The 18,756-nt window shown below is 44.5% G+C and overlaps 2 protein-coding genes across 2 annotated transcripts in view; both read left to right on the forward strand.

Moving 5' to 3' along the window:
• The window catches only part of NSMCE2 (NSE2 (MMS21) homolog, SMC5-SMC6 complex SUMO ligase), a 127,971-nt gene extending 124,169 nt beyond the window's left edge, over window positions 1-3,802 (forward strand). Inside the window, exons 6-7 of the mRNA XM_058831466.1 lie at window positions 110-216; window positions 3,395-3,802. Coding sequence (XP_058687449.1) covers window positions 110-216; window positions 3,395-3,515 — 228 coding nt within the window. The 3' untranslated portion in view covers window positions 3,516-3,802. The remainder of the gene's footprint in view (window positions 1-109; window positions 217-3,394) is intronic.
• A 9,118-nt stretch (window positions 3,803-12,920) lies between these two features.
• Window positions 12,921-18,299, forward strand: TRIB1 (tribbles pseudokinase 1). Its single transcript, XM_058832583.1, has 3 exons — window positions 12,921-13,366; window positions 13,751-14,043; window positions 16,072-18,299. The coding sequence occupies exons 1-3, from the start codon at window positions 13,061-13,063 to the stop codon at window positions 16,538-16,540; spliced, it is 1,068 nt and encodes a 355-aa protein (XP_058688566.1). The 5' UTR covers window positions 12,921-13,060; the 3' UTR covers window positions 16,541-18,299.
• Window positions 18,300-18,756: the final 457 nt, after the last annotated feature.

Here is an 18,756-nt window from a genome sequence, read left to right on the forward strand (position 1 = left end):
TTCCATGTATAAGTGGCAAAAACACTTCCTGCTGTTTCACATAAAATCTCAGAAGAAACATTTTCAAGGGCATTATCAGTTCTCTTAAATTGGTTCTTACTGATTACAGATGACAATGAAGAGGCCAGTACGGAACAAAGTCTGTGGACATAGTTATGAAGAAGATGCCATTCTAGAAATGATCCAGACTCAAAAGCAGAAAAAGAAAAAAGTCCGGTAAGCTAAAAAGAATGTGTGGAAAAGCTGTTTGCTTTGCTGTGTAAGTGGAATTTTACTCCACTTGTTCTAGGAAATGTATTTGGATTGGAAAGGCTGCAGGAAGTAAAACCTCAGCATCTGCCCAAGTCACAGTCTCCTCATTAGTACTAGACATGTGAAGGTGCTTTTCTTTTTAATGAAAACAATGTGTAAGGAAATATTCAGGAATTGTGTGGGGAAATAACAGCTACTTCTAGCTGCACAACAGAAGTAAAGAGATTTTTTATAGCCATGACCAACAAAGAGAGACCTCAGTTTCCTAAATTTTAGTTGCTGGTTTGTTCCTGCTGCTTATGCAGCAAGCCTTGAAGTAAATGAAAAAAAATTTCCTCCATGCACCTTCTTTTGCAGTTGTATTCCAATGGAGCTCAGAAATATGAAAACAACTGAGTGTTAAAGTGAGAAATATTAAACCACAACATTTTAGATAGAACAGAATATAGGAATGAGATCAGATAATGCAGTTCAGTTCCTATCATGATGCAGTTAAATAATTCTTTCCTTATATCATCAAAATAGTCTGTCACTTTTCCACATGGGATGTATTTTTTTGAATGGAAAGATCTAACAGTTGAATTTTTAAACCTCAAATTCTCCACAGTAAATTTGAAAATGAGAATTACTGAAAAAAAAAAAAAGAAGAGGAAAAAGAAAAGAGGATTGAACACAAATGCTTTTTGGAGCAAGTTGAGAGGACATATCATCTTATCATTGATTTCACATTTGTTTTTACACCATTTATGCTAGACACTCCTGCTCTGGGGATGATGGAAATGGAAATTTACCAGTTGTGGACTTCTTATTAAGAAGTCCAGTTTGCTCAGGAAGGTCTGTCAGAGACCAGCAACCTGATTTTCCTGAAGATAATGCCACAGGCGGCTTATTTCCTCCATCTGTTGCTCTGGCATTTCTGTTAGACTCTACACAGTCCTCCATGGGGGTTACAAAGGTGGAGCTGGAGTTTTTATTCCATGCTCCTTCCCAGCTACAGGAAAGCACTGCTATAAAACCAAGCATCAGTTGGGATGCCCAGCCACTATCTCAGTGTCAAGATAGCTTGAAGAACAAGATGGAAGTACCTTGCTTGTGTTACAAAGTCTAGGGAAAAATCTGGAATGGGTGCAATATACTGGGAATAACAACAAAACCAGCAACATGGATGGACAGAAACTTGGCTGGAAAAATGAACAGGTGTTGGGAAATAGCTCACAAGTTAGAAGAAAGTGAGTGTTCTGGAGGATAGGGAGAGGCTAAAAAGCATGTGCTCAACTGCCCAATGACAAGAATAACTTATGTGATACTGAATTCAGGATTTTCGTATCTAAATATTTCTCTGTTGTTAAATCCATCAGAATAGTTTCAATTTAGGATAAATCGTTGTAGTGGATCAAAAGTTTCAGCTCTGCTGAAAAACAAATAGGTTCACATGATTGAATTTTATTTTGCCTTTTAAGAAATGGAAGAATAGAGAAACTCTGGACTTAAAATTTTATCAGCTGTACACACCTAGCTTTAAAAGCTACCTTATACCCAAACTGAAATTATTTGTGCAGTCTGAACACTGGCAGTTCTTAATATTGAGCTTTTAGCTTGCAGCCTTACCATTTTTACAGCAGTTATTCTACTGCTAGAAAATCACACATACAGCAATTCCACAGCTTCTTCATAACTAAAGGACTCCTTGGTTTTCTCTGCCCAGTCTGACCAATCTACTGTAATTTCAGACTTTCTATGAAAATGCAGTTACTTTGAAAACCCATCATCTGCTGTGGTGGGAAAACAGGCCAGCTGTTCCAAAAAGTTCCCTGTTTCAGTATCCCAATCCCGTGGTGTGGCTGCTGGGCTGTGCTCCTGCCAGGGATACTCCTGTGGGAGCAGGTGTCCTGGCAGAGCAGGGCATGACTACAGGATCCTCACTATTCTGGCTCTGGAATCAGAACTGTTGCTCACTCTGGAGACACAGAGTGGCTGTTTCCTCACAAGTACTTCCCAGTTGGAATCCACAGGATCCCTTCAGTGCCCTTGGCAGTGCAGTGCCTGCCTGCCAGCCCTTCAGCTGACGTACACAACAGCCCTGTGCTGACAGATTTGTCACACACTCCTTGAGGCAACTCTTACGTCTCTGGGTTTGCTCACTATTTTCCACTGCCTGGAAGGACATACTAATACTTTATGCTTACAGGAAATGTGGGAAGCTTTCTGAGCACTTGTTATTCATTAATCCAGCAAGCTATTGCTCTGCTAAGGTGATAAATGGGAAAACTGAGGCACAGAGCAATTAAATGACTGATTTATGACAAACACAGTAAGCTGTGGATGAATCTGGAGTAGAATGGTCACGAGTACTGAGTGTAAGTAAGTTCAGCACCTCAGAAAAAAGTTACTTGAAGAGAGGAAAAATTCAGGAAAAGTGTTACTTCTGACTAGAGGTATCATCTGTATGTTTGGGCCACCACCAAAGGAAAATGACCTTTGGTCCCTGAATATCTTTCACCTTGCTGTCTTTATCTGGCTGTTTCAAGTAGTTGTAAGACATTTTGTATTTGATTATCTTCTAGAGGCTGTTAATTTGACCCCATTTCTCCTTTCTGAGCTTTCACAGCTCATAAAAGGTCAGGTTGATTTTTACACCAACTAGATAGTCCACTGATTCACCAGTCAGTCACAGGAAGGCTCATTCCCTTTTATTTGTTTCCCTAGAAAATAATTTCCCTACTTATCTACCAGTCAAGATTATACTTCTCCACTACATATTAGTAAGGTTAGAGGTATTTACTTGCAGTTTGTAGTGGACTGCAGAGAGATAAAGCAACACAGAAAGGTGTCCATGCAGCTCTGAAATCATTGCTGATGAATGCAGCTTCTGTGCTTGAAGCAAGAGAGTGATCAACAGGGGAAAGGCTTCATCTCTCACTGTGCTCCTTCTTTCCTTCCTTCAGCTGATGATTCTCACCAGTTGGGATAGATTTATTTTTTCCTATGTAGAACTGGTGAAGAGGACAAGAGGTAACAAGGAACTGGCAGAAAGACTGAATCCCATATAAAAAAATCCAAACTAGCAGATATTATGCAAAAGCCTTTATCTGACAAATACAAGTCTTCCAATTCAATGAAGTTTCTCTTTTCTTTCTAACAGATGTCCTAATATGGGCTGTAGCTATGTTGATGTAAAAGGATCAGATCTTGTACCAGATGAAGCACTTAAAAGAATGATTGACAGTCAGAATAAACAAAGCTGGTCAACACTGGACACGTGAGCTGAATATGCTACTGCCACAAGGAAAATTTGTTATTAGACATCTTGTGAGATAAGTTGCTGATTCTAAATAGGTTGTATAACTGATTGTTATTTGTTAAATATTTCATTTATAGGTAAATAATTGTTAAATGTTTCATTTATAGCCAAAGTTTAGCCTCTGCTATAACTGAAAGCATTTTTTGAACTCAGGACTATAAGGAATTCCAGTTAAACTTGTTTGGGTTTTTTCTACCTTCCTGAATTTCTAAAAGCTTGCATTTGATAAATAAAGCATGTTTTGCAGCATTTAAACTTCCTTGTCAGCGTGCTAGTTTCTTCAGCGTATTAGAGATGCAGATCCTGCCAGCATGTAATAATGAGTGTTTTGCTCTATACTGCAGACAGTTCTGTTCCTGTCTCTGTAACTACTGGGAATGCTTGGAGTAGGGCACTGTGACCAAGGATTTTCATTGCCCGAGACCATGCCCATGTTTTAACACAAACTTTGGAGATGAATTTTCAGAAAGTTCTGCACACTCATATATTGTTTGTAGCCACAGAGAACAGCCACTCAGCTTTGAGGATTTTGGCCTTGTTTTTATAATTTTTGAACTCTCTGCCCTGACTTCAAAAGAAAAAGGCTTTTCTTTTGAAATTCAGAAGCATTTAATTCAGGTTTTTTTGCATTTGGGAGTCCCAGAAGGCTTTACCTTAATATTGTAGGCTAGAAGACTACAATTATTTATAGAAGTATTCCAATAACTAAATTTTAGATAGTACAAATATATTGTAACCATATGCCTTGGATTGAAAAGCAGTTAATTTAATTTTATATAAGCTTCCGATATCTATGCTTTCGGGCACAGATCCAGAAAAGAACTTAAACTTTGTGACACTATTTATTGTCTAAATTGATCTGAACACATCAGGCAGATAAGGTATATATATACATGAGTTAGAAATAGCCATAGGTAAAAGGAGCTGCCTTGGCAGTCATATGGCAATTATCTCTTGGCATATGTTAAGCAGAAAATATAGGTTTCTTTGAGCTTTGGGATCCTTAACGGGCTAGGTGGTATTTTCCTATGTATTTTTTCAGAATGTACAATCTGACATTTCATGTAAAATATAGCTGAGGTACCCGTATGCTAAGGTTTTCACTCTGAGTTACTGTTTGCTAACAGCTCTCCTTTCATAGACCATTATTAACCCAAATTGCACTTAAGAGCACAAACCACTTCAAGATGAAAATTGTTATTTTGTAATTGAAGAATATTAATCTGCAAGCTGATTTCACAGCTGAAAAAGAGAACTGAACATTATTACTTGCACTAGGCTTTTGTGTTCAAAACACTTAATGGGAATTGGCTGGCTAATTTTCATTTTGTGGTCTATCCCTGAGGTCCATCTTTTCCCAACTCAGCAGTGAGCGTGGGTGCTTCTGCCACAGAAGTCCAGCAGAAATAGCTGAAAGGGACTGGGGGATGGTTGAGCAGTATGTACTTGTTTGTATTTCTATGTGTAAAATCAGGTTCCTTTTAAGATACCTTAGGGTGCAAACCTATAGTTTTTAAGGTGGGTCACCAATTTTCATTTAAATATCACAAGGGAGGATGTTAACGATAGCATTAAAAAAAAAAAATTGGGGGGCGAGGGGGGTGGATGTCCTTTTTGTTCCATCTTTAAATTTGTGGTTAAATTTATTCTCAAACCATTTCTAAACAGAACAGTCTGAAATAGAAACTTGCATTGGTTAAACAAACTCTGAAGTTTCTGGCAGAGGTGCACTGACAGTGTCCTCCTGGATCTAATTCAATCCCTAGTGATAACCAGCCTCCCAAGTTTTCACATGCAAAGATGTACATGCATTTTCCATGGCCACATGTGTTGCACCTTTAGTTTGTGTAGGTGTCAGGGTTGCTTGAGTGCCTTCCAATAACACATCACGTTATAAGTGGTAAATTATACCCAGATTCCTACCAACAAACTGGTGGCAGCAGGTTTGGTTTGCTACCTGTGGCATTTGTACCAGTATAGCCTTGGATTGCTGCAGTTCCTGATATGGTTCGTTGCCCTCATGTTCCAGTGAGTAATGCTGTGAGGGAGATTGCTGTCTTGGTTACACCTTGTTGTCTTACGTGAAAAAGAGGCTTGACCCATTACAGTGCTGCACTCAGCCTCTGTTAGCTAATCCACAAGTAATAAGGTGAACTGCCTGCTTAAGATGATGCAGCTGGAAGAAAAAAACCAAACAAATCTGAAGCAACACTTTAAATGAGAAGAACAAATAGGCAAACAGTCACGGCCACTCTAAGAGGAAAGGTATTTTTGGATGTTCATATTCCTGCTTCAAAATACATCATCTTCCTTCTCTCCTTTGCTAGCCTAAGCCAGACAGTGTCAGTGAATCAGAGCATCTGAATAGCAAGTGAAGTGCAGCCTAAGTTCTGAAATCCTTCTTGGTTTCACCTGAAAGAAATGGACTGATTTTTGGCAGCTGCCTAGCTTTAGTAACAATCACATCTGAGGCGAATAGGCATGTGTATTTAAATAGAGGTAGGTTTATTTCTTTTATCAGCAGAGATGCCTTTTTTAAAATATGGCCATGTTATCCAGAAAAAGACAGATTGTCATTCACTTGTGTCAGGGTTGCTGGTAAGAGTACTTGAGTTCCATAAGAATCAGTGATGCACCACACAGGTTCAAGTGCTAGAATAAACTGGCTGTGTTTACTGAAATCAATGAAGTTCTCAACAAAACGTTTGGCATTTCTGAATTTAAACTATAACATAGCATCCAAGGAATCCTAGTATGATAAATGGTATTTTGTTTTCCTTTGAACCTGAAACTTGAGCCATCCTGTTGATTTTGTCATGGCTGGTTCTCTCTTGTTGGTTCTTACAAGTAATTTTCTTCCTTAAATTGAAGGATTCCAGGGTTGGCCATCAGCATCCATTGCAGGTGGCACTTAACTATGTGGAAGGACAGACTAACCTTGGCAACTAGGGAAGGTTTCTGTGCCTGTCAACTCACCTGGTGCAAGATACAAACCACTACTGATTCACTGGGGTGGCTGCAGTTAATGGCAGCTCTTTGCTCTTTCATTTGCAAAGTTCAGGGCTTGTTGTGCAGCTGTGATCTCGCTGTTCCCATGCCCCCATGTCTCCCCTAAACTCTGCTCTGGGAAGAAGCAGCTTGAAAGAGTTAAAGAATAAAAATAAGCGCCTGTGATGAATAAGCTGTATGATCTGTATGATTCACAGAAGTGGAAACTCAACAGCAGTTAAACCTTCAAATCTTAATCTGCTTTGGCTATACGATATCATATGTAAACAGGCATATGTTAACAGTTCACAGGGTAATTTGTGTCTCATTGTCTGACGTCAGAAATTTTGCAATGATATTTTAAAAAAGAAATTCAGAGGTCAGGTGGATTTTTTTTTCTTTTTCCGTAAGGTGTGCTTTACAAATGAAGCAAACCTCGGTGTAGCTGAGAAGGATCTGTCTCTGCTAGAGAAGTTCCACATAGTATTTTGAAGGATTAAAGAAATGTCTAGGCAAATACTGAATTAAAGAAAAGGCAAGAGAGATCCACATACAACAGCTTTCAGTCGCACCCTGAGGCACAAGCTATTAACACAGCTCGCTCTCTCACTTGAACAGATTCTTCCTGTGAATTCTCCATTTTACAACTAGAGAGTCTGAAATTTTCAAATCAGTGAAGCCATGACAAGCAAAGATAAAAACTAATCAGGCAGGCATCTCATGGAAGATTTAGCACACTTGTGCTAAAAGGAGTGTACATTCCTCTGAATCAAGGACATATTCATCATTACTACTCTGGAGTTGTGATCTTATTCATTCTAGAAGAATCAAAAAAACTAAGTCAGTGCTCCCTTGAGATATACCCAGAGCAAAAGCAGAGGCTGCAGGAAGTGATACTGATGACTCAACGGCCAAGGCCAACACACTGCCTTATTTTAGACAATGTCCTCTTGAATACTCATGTTTCCTCATGAGTGGCTGATGACAAAGGTCTTGCCTACCTGTGGTCACAAGCACCTCATGACATTTTTCTCAAGTATTGTGCTCTAGTATTGTGGCCAGAACTAGCTTAGAATTCACTGTGCAACTTTATTAAGTTTCACTGCCATTTCAAGTGAATCTTAATCTTCACATTCGCTAAAAATCTTCATGTGTGGATCCTGCTGTGTCCATTAACTAAACATTTGCCTAATGGATAGTGTCCTGTTATACAGTGAAGAATGCACTTACAAAAGTGCTTCCTGGAGTGGAAAATGTTAGAATATTCCAAGGTCAGGTCTTCTACAGCCAAAGCCATAAGCTGATGGCTCCTCACTACAGATACAGACTAGTACTGACTGCAAATTCTAAGTCTTCCATAAATAATAATTTATTTGCTGGTCATAAAGTAATTATTGTTAATGCATAATATTTCAAACACCTGACATGGTCACAGAATGCTCAGAGGAGAATCCTGTGTGTAGCTGCCAGCAGATTCTAGGCTCCCAGCCAGTAACTATAAAGAGCAAAAACATTAGATTGATTGTTAAGCAAGTAAAATTCTGGAATGGGTGTACATCATCCAGTAGATACCCATGTATGTGCTTAGTCTCTTGATGCATGAATAATCCCAGTGACTTGACAGGACTGCAGCAGTGTGCAGAAAACAGTGTGTTTCATCATTTCAAAGCACTGCAGAAAAGGCTGTGGTGGGCTGAGAAGAAAGCCTGCCTCTTTTGCTTGTTCTGATGTTAGTCCAGACCCAAAGACAGAGCCTGAAAGCACGAACATGAATTGAATTGCATGGGAAGCTTACCAAAGGAAGTGTTTGCTTGTAAACTCAGTATGAATAGGATCTTCTCTGACCGCAAGGGAAATGGAGACACTCATTCACTGTCCGCTTGTGCAATCAACTTCTGAAGTAAAAACAGGATTTGAGGTCTAAAACCTGAACCTTCACACGTCTTTCAGGCAACAGAAGAAGCCCTCATGCTCTTCAGCTAGTAAAGGAACAAAGTCAGGAGGTGCTGCTCATAAGACCCTTGGATTTGGTAACAACAGGCTTATCAAAAGGGAATCATTGAGAGTTCCGAGCTAGAGCAGCCCTAAGAGCAGCTTTTGTGTGGGCTTGAGGGGAGACATCTGAACACCATTACATTGCACTCCTTTTGATGTCACTACGTGCTCGTCATGTGTTTTATATCTTAGTGGTGAATCTGCTGCCAAGTTCCACAGTGTCTGAGTATGGCTGTGGGTTATCACAGATGCTGTTCTGCTATAAAAAACATTACTTTTAGTTCTTTATCACCTGGCCATACGACTACTCTTTGAGGCCCATCTGTGCAGGGTAATTCTGTACACCAGTAGATTATAGATGCTGGGTTTAAATTGTTGGCTTTCAATCTAGCAGTAGTTTAACTTTCATTACATGGCTTGAGATAACTTTTAAAATAAAGATAGTTATTTTTCATAGTTTCCCAATAGTTTAATATTAGCCAAAATATTTGTATCCCTTGCCTCTCTCATCCGTTAAGTAAAATAAAGACTTTTTCATTTTTTCCTGTAGCAAGCAGCCAGTTTATTTATAAATGCCCTAGTCTAATAGAGATTTATTCTGTGTGTCCCATGAGACATACTATCAAAGTTACCAGACCTGTCCCAAGCACTTGGGAAGTGGGGAGATGGTTACACAATTCTCATTGCCTCTGGCTGCTCTAGTTATAGAGATAAAGGGTCAGAGAACTGGAGCAACAGAGATAATTTTGTGAGCATCTAAGGAAAAGCAGCTGCTCAGGTGAGTGTAAGCACTGGCTGAGGGCAAGGCAGGTAGATGCTTGAAAACCACGCAACAAAAATTCCCTTAAATAAAATAACATGAAAGGGAAGATCAATGCCTGACCACCAGGAATTCTGGATTCTTCAGTCTTCATCTCACAGATGCACTAAGCTGCTTGTCTGTTTCAAAAAAGAGAAAAATATATGAAGAGCAATATTCACCTTGCCATAGTTCTGGCAAATGTCTGCTGGGCAAAACCCTTCCCTCTGCTAGGACGTGCCCATTCTGTGATGCACATCTCACAGGTTCTTCTTTCTACTACAGTCCCACATCCTTGCCTAGCAGCTGGGACTCCAGGAAGCAAGGAGACAGTGAGCAATCCTGCTTGCTTTGACTGGCCTTTTTTCCAAGGCAGGATCTACTTTTTGTAACGATTTTGCAATGTCCTTTGACTGATAGCTTCTCAGACTTTGGTAGTATTGGGAAGGTGCCTGTTGCACACTGTTGTCCTTCTCCAACCATGAAGACGACTGAACTGTACTTATAAACGTCATCCCTGCCCACCTCACAGGTACCAAGTCCCTTTGGAACATCAGGGCTGAGTGATGGTTCCTTGTATTCTGCTGGCTCAGAGCAGTTTATTTTTTCTGGCACTTGGACAGCAGGATTCATCCACAGAGTCAATGTTTTATCCCAGCATCAGGTCTGTAATTGTGCACTGATCTGTGTTCCACAGATTTTCAGTGCTGTCCACTGGAGACGTGTAACATTGCCCTAGTTCATTTTGGAAAGCCGTTCACAGGCTCAAATTTCACCACAGGCACAACTGGGAATTACCATGACAGTCTTCATCACATATGCTAAGCAGGTAGACCCTGAAAAGTCGTTTTTGGGGAAGGGGGAGATGGAATGATGAAGGCTTGTGCAGAGAGTAGAAGGAGGACCCAAAAGACAGCTTTTTATTTCAGGAGGAGACTAATGCAGGAGATAAGCCTGGATGTTTAAAAGACAGTGGTGTGACCTGCAACAAACACAAGGCTGCTATGACAAGTGTGGTAGCCCCATTTTCTGCCAAAATATTATAATACTGAAATGTTGTAACAGTTTTTCACAAATCTCTTCATTTCTCCTGTCCACAGCACTGGTTCCTAACCAAACCAGGGTTGCACGCAAGCACTGGCAGAGATGGGCAAGGAGGACAAGTTTCAGCTCTCTGAGAAAGAGCATGCCATGCAGGTCATCAGACACCATCCTTTGCATTTATTTTTTTTTTTTTGCTTTTTTTTTTTTTTTTTTGCATTTTGCATTTTGGCCAAAATTAGAAAAACCAGAAAAGCCAAAGTGGGAATCACTTCTCTGCTCTGCATCTTGAAATTAATTTGGTGGGGATGGAGGGGAGTCTGGATATGGACCTTTTCCTATGTTCTGTATCCAAAACATAAGACTAACTTGAGTAATAATTGCTACTATATGTTTAGCCATGACATTAATGCTTTGAGTACCTGACAACATGCCAGGCATTTTAAAGAAGCAACAAAAGTTTCCTTCTGTCAAGAACTTCACCCATTTTAAAAGACCTGGGAGATTTAGGCTTTGGTTTGTCTCAGTCACATGTGGTCAACTGTAGTTTAGTCTATACAGTCAACTAGAAGAGGGCACCCACCAGTGCTTCTGGGATAGATGCCCCAGGAGTTGTCTTTTCCTGGCCTTTGAGGATTGTATGCTGAATTTCAGGGCTCCAGTTAGCAGGAACACACATACAGAGCATGAAATTGCTGTAATCCCTGTGAGAAAAGGCTGCCTAGGCACCAGGAAAATGTGGCAGGATTGTGAGGTACAATGCTGTGTGTACCTCTGCTCTCCTCACATGCCAGGGGCTTTTTGGGGAGCCCGGATGCCAAGAGGTATCTTTTTCCCTTCCTCAGGACCAGTGGGTGCCACCCCCCATTTGGCTGCCAGTAGCTTGAACCAAACACTTTGCTCAGGTGCCACTGTGTCCCCATGGTGTGGACCTAGAGGTTTTAAGTAGATGGGAGGCTGGGCAGGTGAAGGACACAGCTTCCAACAATGTGTGTAGCAGATCCTCAGTATGGCACTTCTCCTCAGCAGGGACAGTGATCTGACACAGGAGCTGGGAGAGGGGGATCTTTGGGAGGGTGAGGACACTGACACTTTCATTCCTGCTCACACTGCATGTCAGTTCTGATAGAGCCACAGGGGACACTGGTGCACACTACTAATACCCATGAGTACCTTTATGCAGGTCCACTGCTGTTTTGATGTGTCTGCACCCTTCCCCTGTCCCCAAAGGTACTGACACCCTGCCCTCCCACACACATTCACCTTGTGCTGTCTCAGGTGTAGGAAGCAGCCCACACACATCCTACCAGCTAAATTCACCCAGCAGCAGCATTCCAATCATTAAACTTCCAGGAAGGCAAAAGTAAAACAAAAGGTCTGATAGATACTTGCGTGTGTTTTACCTATAAGGGGAACCAAATAAAATAGCGTGCTTTGAGAGTTGTGGTGAATCACTCAGAACCAATCTGCAGGCATTAACGGAATTGTATTTCTGGGGAAAAGAAAGAAAGAAAGAAATGCAGGCCCTGGGATATCCCTTTATGGCATATGCGTTTTATGTTTAAATGCATTAATGGGACTGCTATGCTATGAGTCATCCCGCACAAGAGTTTCATGTGTTTCTTAAAATACACTAGAAGTAGCTGAAGGCATGCATGGGTTTGCTGTGCAGTTATCTATCAGGAATCTGAGCAAATACCTACACACATGGCATCACGGGCTTCAGAGCTGGGGGTCCCCATCCTCGGCCCCCTCTGTGCTTGTACAGACCTGGGTTGTGGAAACCAAAACAGAGCAGGAATTGATCCTACTGAATAACAAAATACAGGGTCCCTGTGTTAATATTAGGGAAGCCTCAACACTAAATTACAGAAAATTTGCATATATATAAACAGAAAACAGGAGAGTTTACTTCTGAAGCTTTCTTGTCAAAACTACAGCTGTCTGCTTTTTTTTCCCCGGGGCTTTTTTTTCTCTATTTTCTACCAGTCCCGGCTGTAAATCTCCTTTAAAGCCACACTTTTGAGCCTTGTAGAGCTCCTCTCAGGTCACTTCAGCTGCTGCTGCCGCCTGGCTCTCCGAGCTATTCCTTTTTCGGACAGCAGATAGTTTTAACATGGGAAGCAGCCAGTGCCAAGTATTTCTGATGATGCACATTACGTCTACGCTCATGAGCAAACGCTTATGCTCACACAACAGCGTCGTGATGCAAACCTTGGGGTGAGGGATGGTTATTTAGTGATTAGTGAAAAGTAAGAACTGGGGCTGGGAACCTGCAGTCGTACGGACGAGAAGGTCCTGGAAAGGAAGGCAGCCTCGCTTTTTTGACATAATTATTTAAGGTCGAAGGGGGGTCCCCGCCGCCCCGCCCGGCCCCAGCGAGCCCTGCAGCGACTCGCCCGCCGCCCCGCCCGGCTGCGCGACAGGGCCGGGGCGCGGAGAGCAGCGAGCGGAGCAGGCGTGTCCCAGCCTCCCTCCTCCCATTTCCCCGTGCGTCAGGGCCGGGAGGAGGAGGAGAATCACCCTTTTTTTTTTTAATTTTTTTTTTTTAAAAGCCTCCAACTACTTTAGCGCGGACCCGGCAGCAGATGGTGGACACGGCCCGAGGTTTCGCCGGGGAGAGCGAAGGGATGCGCCCAGCGCGCAGCGGCCGCCTGTAGCTCCGCGCCCGCTCCGCTCCCCCCATGAGCCGCCCCGCGTCCCTGCTGCCGGCCGCCCGCTGCCGCAGCGCCCCGGCCAAGCGCCTCCAGCCCCTGCACGACGGCCCCGCCGAGGAAGCGCCGGCCGCCAAGTGCCCTCGGCTCGCCGAATGCGGCCCCCCGGACTGCCTGAGCGCTCCCGGGTCGCCGTGTGCCCCCGCTTCTCCCGGCGGCGGCGGCGGCGCGGCGGGTCCCAGCCTGATCGCCTCGTACCTGCTGCTGCCGCTGGCCGAGCGGGAGCAGGTGTCCAGGGCGCTGAGCGTCAGCTCGGGCCGGGAGCTGCGCTGCAAGGTGAGCGGGGGCTGCGCGGGTGGGGAGCGGGTCCTGCCGGCGCTGCCGGCCCGGGGACAGCCCTGCCGAACATCCTCCCGCTGCTCCCCGGCTGGGAACGCCCGGCCAGCCCGCGGCGGCGTTTGCACGCCCTGCGAGTGAGCCGGGACACCGGCTTACTTCGGAACGCCTTCCCCCCGAAGGCTTTGGGAATGGTGGTTTTAGTTTCCCCCCCAACCTTTCAATATAAAACGAGCAGGAAGGGTCTCGGTAGCCGCTTCTGCCGGTCCTGCCGAGCCCTGGCTCCCCTCCAGCTCCCTCGTCATTGTTTGGGGAGAGTTGCTACGCGAGCTGCAGCTTTCAGCGCCCTTGAGAATGAATTTGGGTTTAATTTCCTCTGTACAGGTGTTCCCCCTCAAACACTACCAGGACAAGATCCGACCTTACATTCAGCTGCCGTCACACAGAAACATCACCGGGGTAGTCGAAGTCATTCTTGGGGATACCAAGGCCTACGTGTTCTTTGAAAAGGACTTTGGGGACATGCACTCCTACGTGAGGAGCTGCAAGAGGTTGAGGGAAGAGGAGGCTGCCCGGCTGTTCAAGCAGATTGTCTCTGCTGTAGCTCACTGTCACCAGTCAGCCATCGTACTTGGTGACCTCAAGCTCAGGAAATTTGTCTTCTCTAATGAAGAAAGGTAAGTGGCTGTCAGCAGCCAGCCCTGGGGTGAGTGGGGAGGGAGGAATGCCACATCCAGAGACACAAAAAGCGTCCCAGGGAGTGGAAACAGCCCCGTCAGCCGGGCATCACCTGGGAGCAATCCGAGTAGGTCCTCATCACGTGTGTGTAGTAGGTCACGGATCTAACCGGTGCGCACTCCCTCTTAGTTAGATCTTGACTGATGAAAGGGAGGAAGCTCACCGGGAGCTTCCTCTCATTCAGCAGAAGTTCAGTGAAACCCGCTGGCAGACAAAGGGATGTAGTTCAGATGCTCGTTAGCGCCAGAAGATGTCATGTGTGCCGCTCATTCAGTGTCAAATGAATAAAAGGCAGAGAGGGAGAAGGGGGAGGCTGAGGTGTTGTGCCGGGGAGGAGGAAGCAGCCCGGCTGGGGGAGCAGGACGTGTGAGGAGCTGGAGCTTTGGTCCTTCCTCGGGAGAGTTGCCTTGTGACCCGCAAGGAGCCACAGCACTTGGGAAGGGTCTTTTTGCTGATCAGAGTGATGCTGCTGTGCACTTCAAGACTTTTATCCCTCCTCCGCTGCTGTGCTTTCCATGCCCCCTATGCCCCTGGATTGCAGGCACATACAGTAGGGAAGGTGGGACATGGCTAAATAATGCTTTGGGAATCCTGCATCAAAGAAAATAATTTTAGTAAAACTTAGCCTAAAGCCTAGGATCATAGAGGAGATCATAGAATCTAGTTGTTAAATTTAGATTAGAGAAATAATACAGTATTCCCCTGGAGTGTTTGCTGCTCTTGCAGTGCTTCACTGCACATGGCAGAGTCAGAAATACAGTAAAACTGTCTCTTGACTAGCTGCTTATCCCAAGGAACGTTAAAAAAACTAAGTAAAAGCTGTAATGGAGTTGTGCTTAATGTTTTAAAAATGTAAGGTGATATTACTGATGCAAAAGAAAAGGAATTTTGTTCGTTTTCTTAAATTGGGCTAATGATTCTTCAGGATACCTTTTACAAATGTGATAAGAAAATTAACCAGCACTGCCCCACTGAAACAGAAACAGCCATATGTTGACATGTGAAGAAAGCTATTCCTTTGAAGGAAACTATTGCAGCTTTTCCCTCCCATAAGAAGATGAAACATTTGTTGAAATGTTACGTTGCACACAGTCTCGCTCATTTGGAAATAACGTGTTGCACAGGCGATGTCATGTGCATCACATTTGGCAAGAAGAGGGTTAAGCAATGGCAGGCGACGCGGGCTCTCACACAGGTGCAGTTTCAGGGCTCCCGCAGCCAATCCCGGGCCCACGGTTCTCGTTGAGTCATATTTTCCGTTTGCAGAACCAATGGGTATTTGCCGAGGTCAGGCTGAGGACAGGCTGAAGCCAACATATCTACACCCCAGCGGGCTGCCAGGCGGTGCAGAGCCCGTCCAGGGCTGGCTGATGACTTCCCTGCCGACAAGAGCTCCCCTCGCCCTCCAAAATAGGAGCCTGGGGTGGACCCATCTCCACCTGGAGATGGTGGGTGTGGTGATACGCTCCAAAAGGCAAAAAGAATAAATTACAAGCTGAAATGAAAAAAAACAAATAAAAAGCTCAGGGAAGGCAATGATCCTCACCAGTGCAGAGGGAAGCTGGGCTTTGTGGTTTGTGGAATCACGCAGCTGGATTCTGTTTGCTTAAAGCCTGAATAGCACATAGTGGCTGTAAGGTGCCATGTCACCAATTAACCCCCTGCAGTGGCACTGCAACCTGCGTGGGTAGACACTGACTTGGTGTTCCTCAAGAGTCCCCTGTGTTGTTAAAATCCCTAGTTAAGAAAAAAATGTGAGGGTCACTGAATGCTGTCCCAGTGCACACAGCAGCACTTCCATTACACATTCCCAGGAGTCTGGGCAACTTCTCTGCTGCAAGTTAAGAGGTGTTTCCTCTCTCAGTGCCAATGTGAGAGAGAGTGGGGCCATGCAGGGGTTTGCTGTGCTTGCTTATGACTCCGTGTTACTTTTTCTTACCTGTGGCTTCCTCTCCTGCCCTCCGTAGGACTCAGCTGCGTCTAGAGAGCCTGGAAGACACACACATCATCAAAGGCGAAGACGATGCGCTCTCGGACAAGCACGGCTGCCCGGCGTACGTCAGTCCTGAGATCCTAAACACCACAGGGACTTACTCTGGAAAATCGGCTGATGTGTGGAGTTTGGGAGTGATGCTCTATACCCTGCTGGTGGGACGCTATCCCTTCCATGACTCGGACCCTAGCACTCTGTTTTCCAAAATCCGACGTGGACAGTTCTGTATTCCTGACCACGTCTCCCCCAAAGCCCGCTGCCTCATCCGCAGCCTCCTGCGGCGGGAGCCTTCTGAAAGACTCACTGCTCCAGAGATCTTGCTTCACCCTTGGTTCGAGGCAGTCTTGGAGCCTGGATATACAGACCAGGAGACGGGAACTTCGGATCAGATTGTGCCAGAATATCATGGAGACAGTGATGATATTAGTTCCTTCTTCTGCTAAACCCGAAATCTCAAAAGCCTCGTCGGTTCTTACCTCCGGCATCTTTGTAGGGTTTCATTTTTCCATGTCTGCAAACTCAACAGCATCTTAAAGTGCCAGTATGGTCAGAAAAGTGACCTTGTCTAAATGAATGCCAACCTGGAGATCTCCACTCCCTAAGTGTACTCGGAGTCCCATCCTCCTGCTCTGCTGGTCAGTCTCACCAGCCCCAGAGGACCTGTGCAGCTCCGTGAGAACTGTCCGGCTCTTCTGCCTCCCGCATCCTCCTCCGCTGGAACTGGTCAGTCTTGGCTGCAGAGTCTTATGTCTGGCAGGGTGCGGGATGGAAAGGCAGCTCCTTCTGCTTTCCTGCAGCGGCTGCAGAGCTGTGGAGCCCTGGCCACGATTGTAGGGGCAGACCTCTACCTGAACAAATCTGACAGAAATGGTTCAAAGGGGAATCAACTTGGCGTGCCCCAGCAGCCAGCTCACAAAGCAGCTCTGTGACTGTAAGCACACATTAATGAGGGAAGGAGGTCTTTGCCACCATGGCCAGCTCTCTGCTTGCTGCTGCTCTTCCAGCTGATCCTGCTTTCAGAGTTGTGAAGCTCCTAGACCCACCCGTAAGACAAATCACTGCTGTGGCTCTTTCTGAAGCAGAAACCAGTGGATCTCCCAGCTGGATCCCCTCTGATTCCATTTGCTTTCGACCAGGAAAGCATTTTCAATAGACTTAAGCCTCACGTTAGCACGGTGTAGCCTATATAATGTTATGCCCTCAGCGGGCTTGTCAAGTAGCAGGTCTCGTTAGCTCCCAGTGCCAAAATGTATCCGTTTACCAGACCATAACACTATCAGCTGGGGCTCCTTTCCCTGGGAAAGGATAAGGGGTGTCTTGTACAGTACCTGTAAACATGGCCATGTTTTTCAACCAGCTCAACTCTTAAAAATACCACATCGCCTCCTCTTTCCCCCTCCTCCCCCCAAAAAGTTAGTCTTAAAAGTAAAATCTCTGTACACCCTTAGCTGATTATTCAGGTATGCTGTTTGCCTCCAGCCTCCCCCTTTTTATTTTTTTAATTTTTTAGTTTTTTTTTATTTTGCATGATTATTCATAGTCTTTCCAATATGTGTGGATAATTAATATATCTGAATCATTAGCTTCCTGGGTTGGGGGTAAGTAAATCTTAGTCCTGCCTAAAATTTCTGCTTCGTTTCACATGTGTCCAGTGGTTTATGCAGAGATGTCCATTCACCTTAGGCAAGAGTGCAGCTTCTGAAATGGCTGTGAGGTGGGTGATGCATGTTCCCAACACCACCCAGTTTGAGTGAAGTAATTTTAAGGGTTAACCCTGGCAAGCTGCAGTCCCACCACGTGTTGTGAGAATACCATGTATACCTCATGGACTGTGTACTTTGTACATACCTTACTGTTTGGGGTTTTGTTTTCTTGTTTTGTTGTACTTTGTCCTAATAAGAGGTGTCGAAGAGCAGTTTAATGTGAATTATTGTTGGCAATACTAACTTGACAGAATCATGAGCATTAAGAGCAGAGCGCTCCAGCTCTCCGTTGCACTAAACCTCTCATGATTGCTTGACATTTGTATCTGTGATACAGTTTAACCCTTCTATGAAAAATAGTACATTTGTATATATTGGTAGAAAATTCTGCCAGAAAAGCTAAAAACACTATGTCCAATTTGTATATATGGATATGTCTGTGGAAACCTGGATGATAAAGTCTGACTTGTAGAAAGTTTTAATAAACTTGGTTTCATAATGTTTGTCCCCACTTTCTGTGGCATCTCAAGAGGAATACAGCTCAGTGTGTCTGGTTTAATCTGAAAAAATGGGGTTTGGCCTTAGCCTGTCAGCTCCTCTGTGGTCTGTATATGCATTCCATCATGCCTTAGCCTGAACTCCCCCAGCTCAACCTGGGGTTGATCCCTGGGGGACAGGGGATGGATGCTGCCTCTTGTGAGGTGGAAAGGGCTTGGGATGTCCCCAGGGTTATGTGAAATGGGGCATCCTACTCCTCTGATAAACAAGGGAGAGAGGGGTTAGAGCTCTGACTGAATTTTAGAAACCCTCTTGCCTTTCAGCCCATGGATTTGTTTCCCTCTATGCCCTGTGAGCAGAAGATGGTGTGGCACAGCAGGGCTGTCATCCTGCACCTGTGTGCCTGGCAATGTGATGCTCCAGCCAGTGGAAAATCCGATCTCAGATGTCTAAAAGTG

The sequence above is a fragment of the Poecile atricapillus genome, chromosome 2 (assembly GCF_030490865.1).
Source record: "Poecile atricapillus isolate bPoeAtr1 chromosome 2, bPoeAtr1.hap1, whole genome shotgun sequence".
Taxonomy (NCBI): Eukaryota; Metazoa; Chordata; class Aves; order Passeriformes; family Paridae; genus Poecile; species Poecile atricapillus.

Bases quoted from the DNA above. Each gene is read 5' to 3' on its own strand.
- TRIB1 (XM_058832583.1), top strand. From the start codon at position 13,061: ATGAGCCGCCCCGCGTCCCTGCTGCCGGCCGCCCGCTGCCGCAGCGCC. The intron at 13,367-13,750 runs GTGAGCGGGGGC...TCCTCTGTACAG, and splicing joins GCCGGGAGCTGCGCTGCAAG to GTGTTCCCCCTCAAACACTA. The intron at 14,044-16,071 runs GTAAGTGGCTGT...TGCCCTCCGTAG, and splicing joins GTCTTCTCTAATGAAGAAAG to GACTCAGCTGCGTCTAGAGA.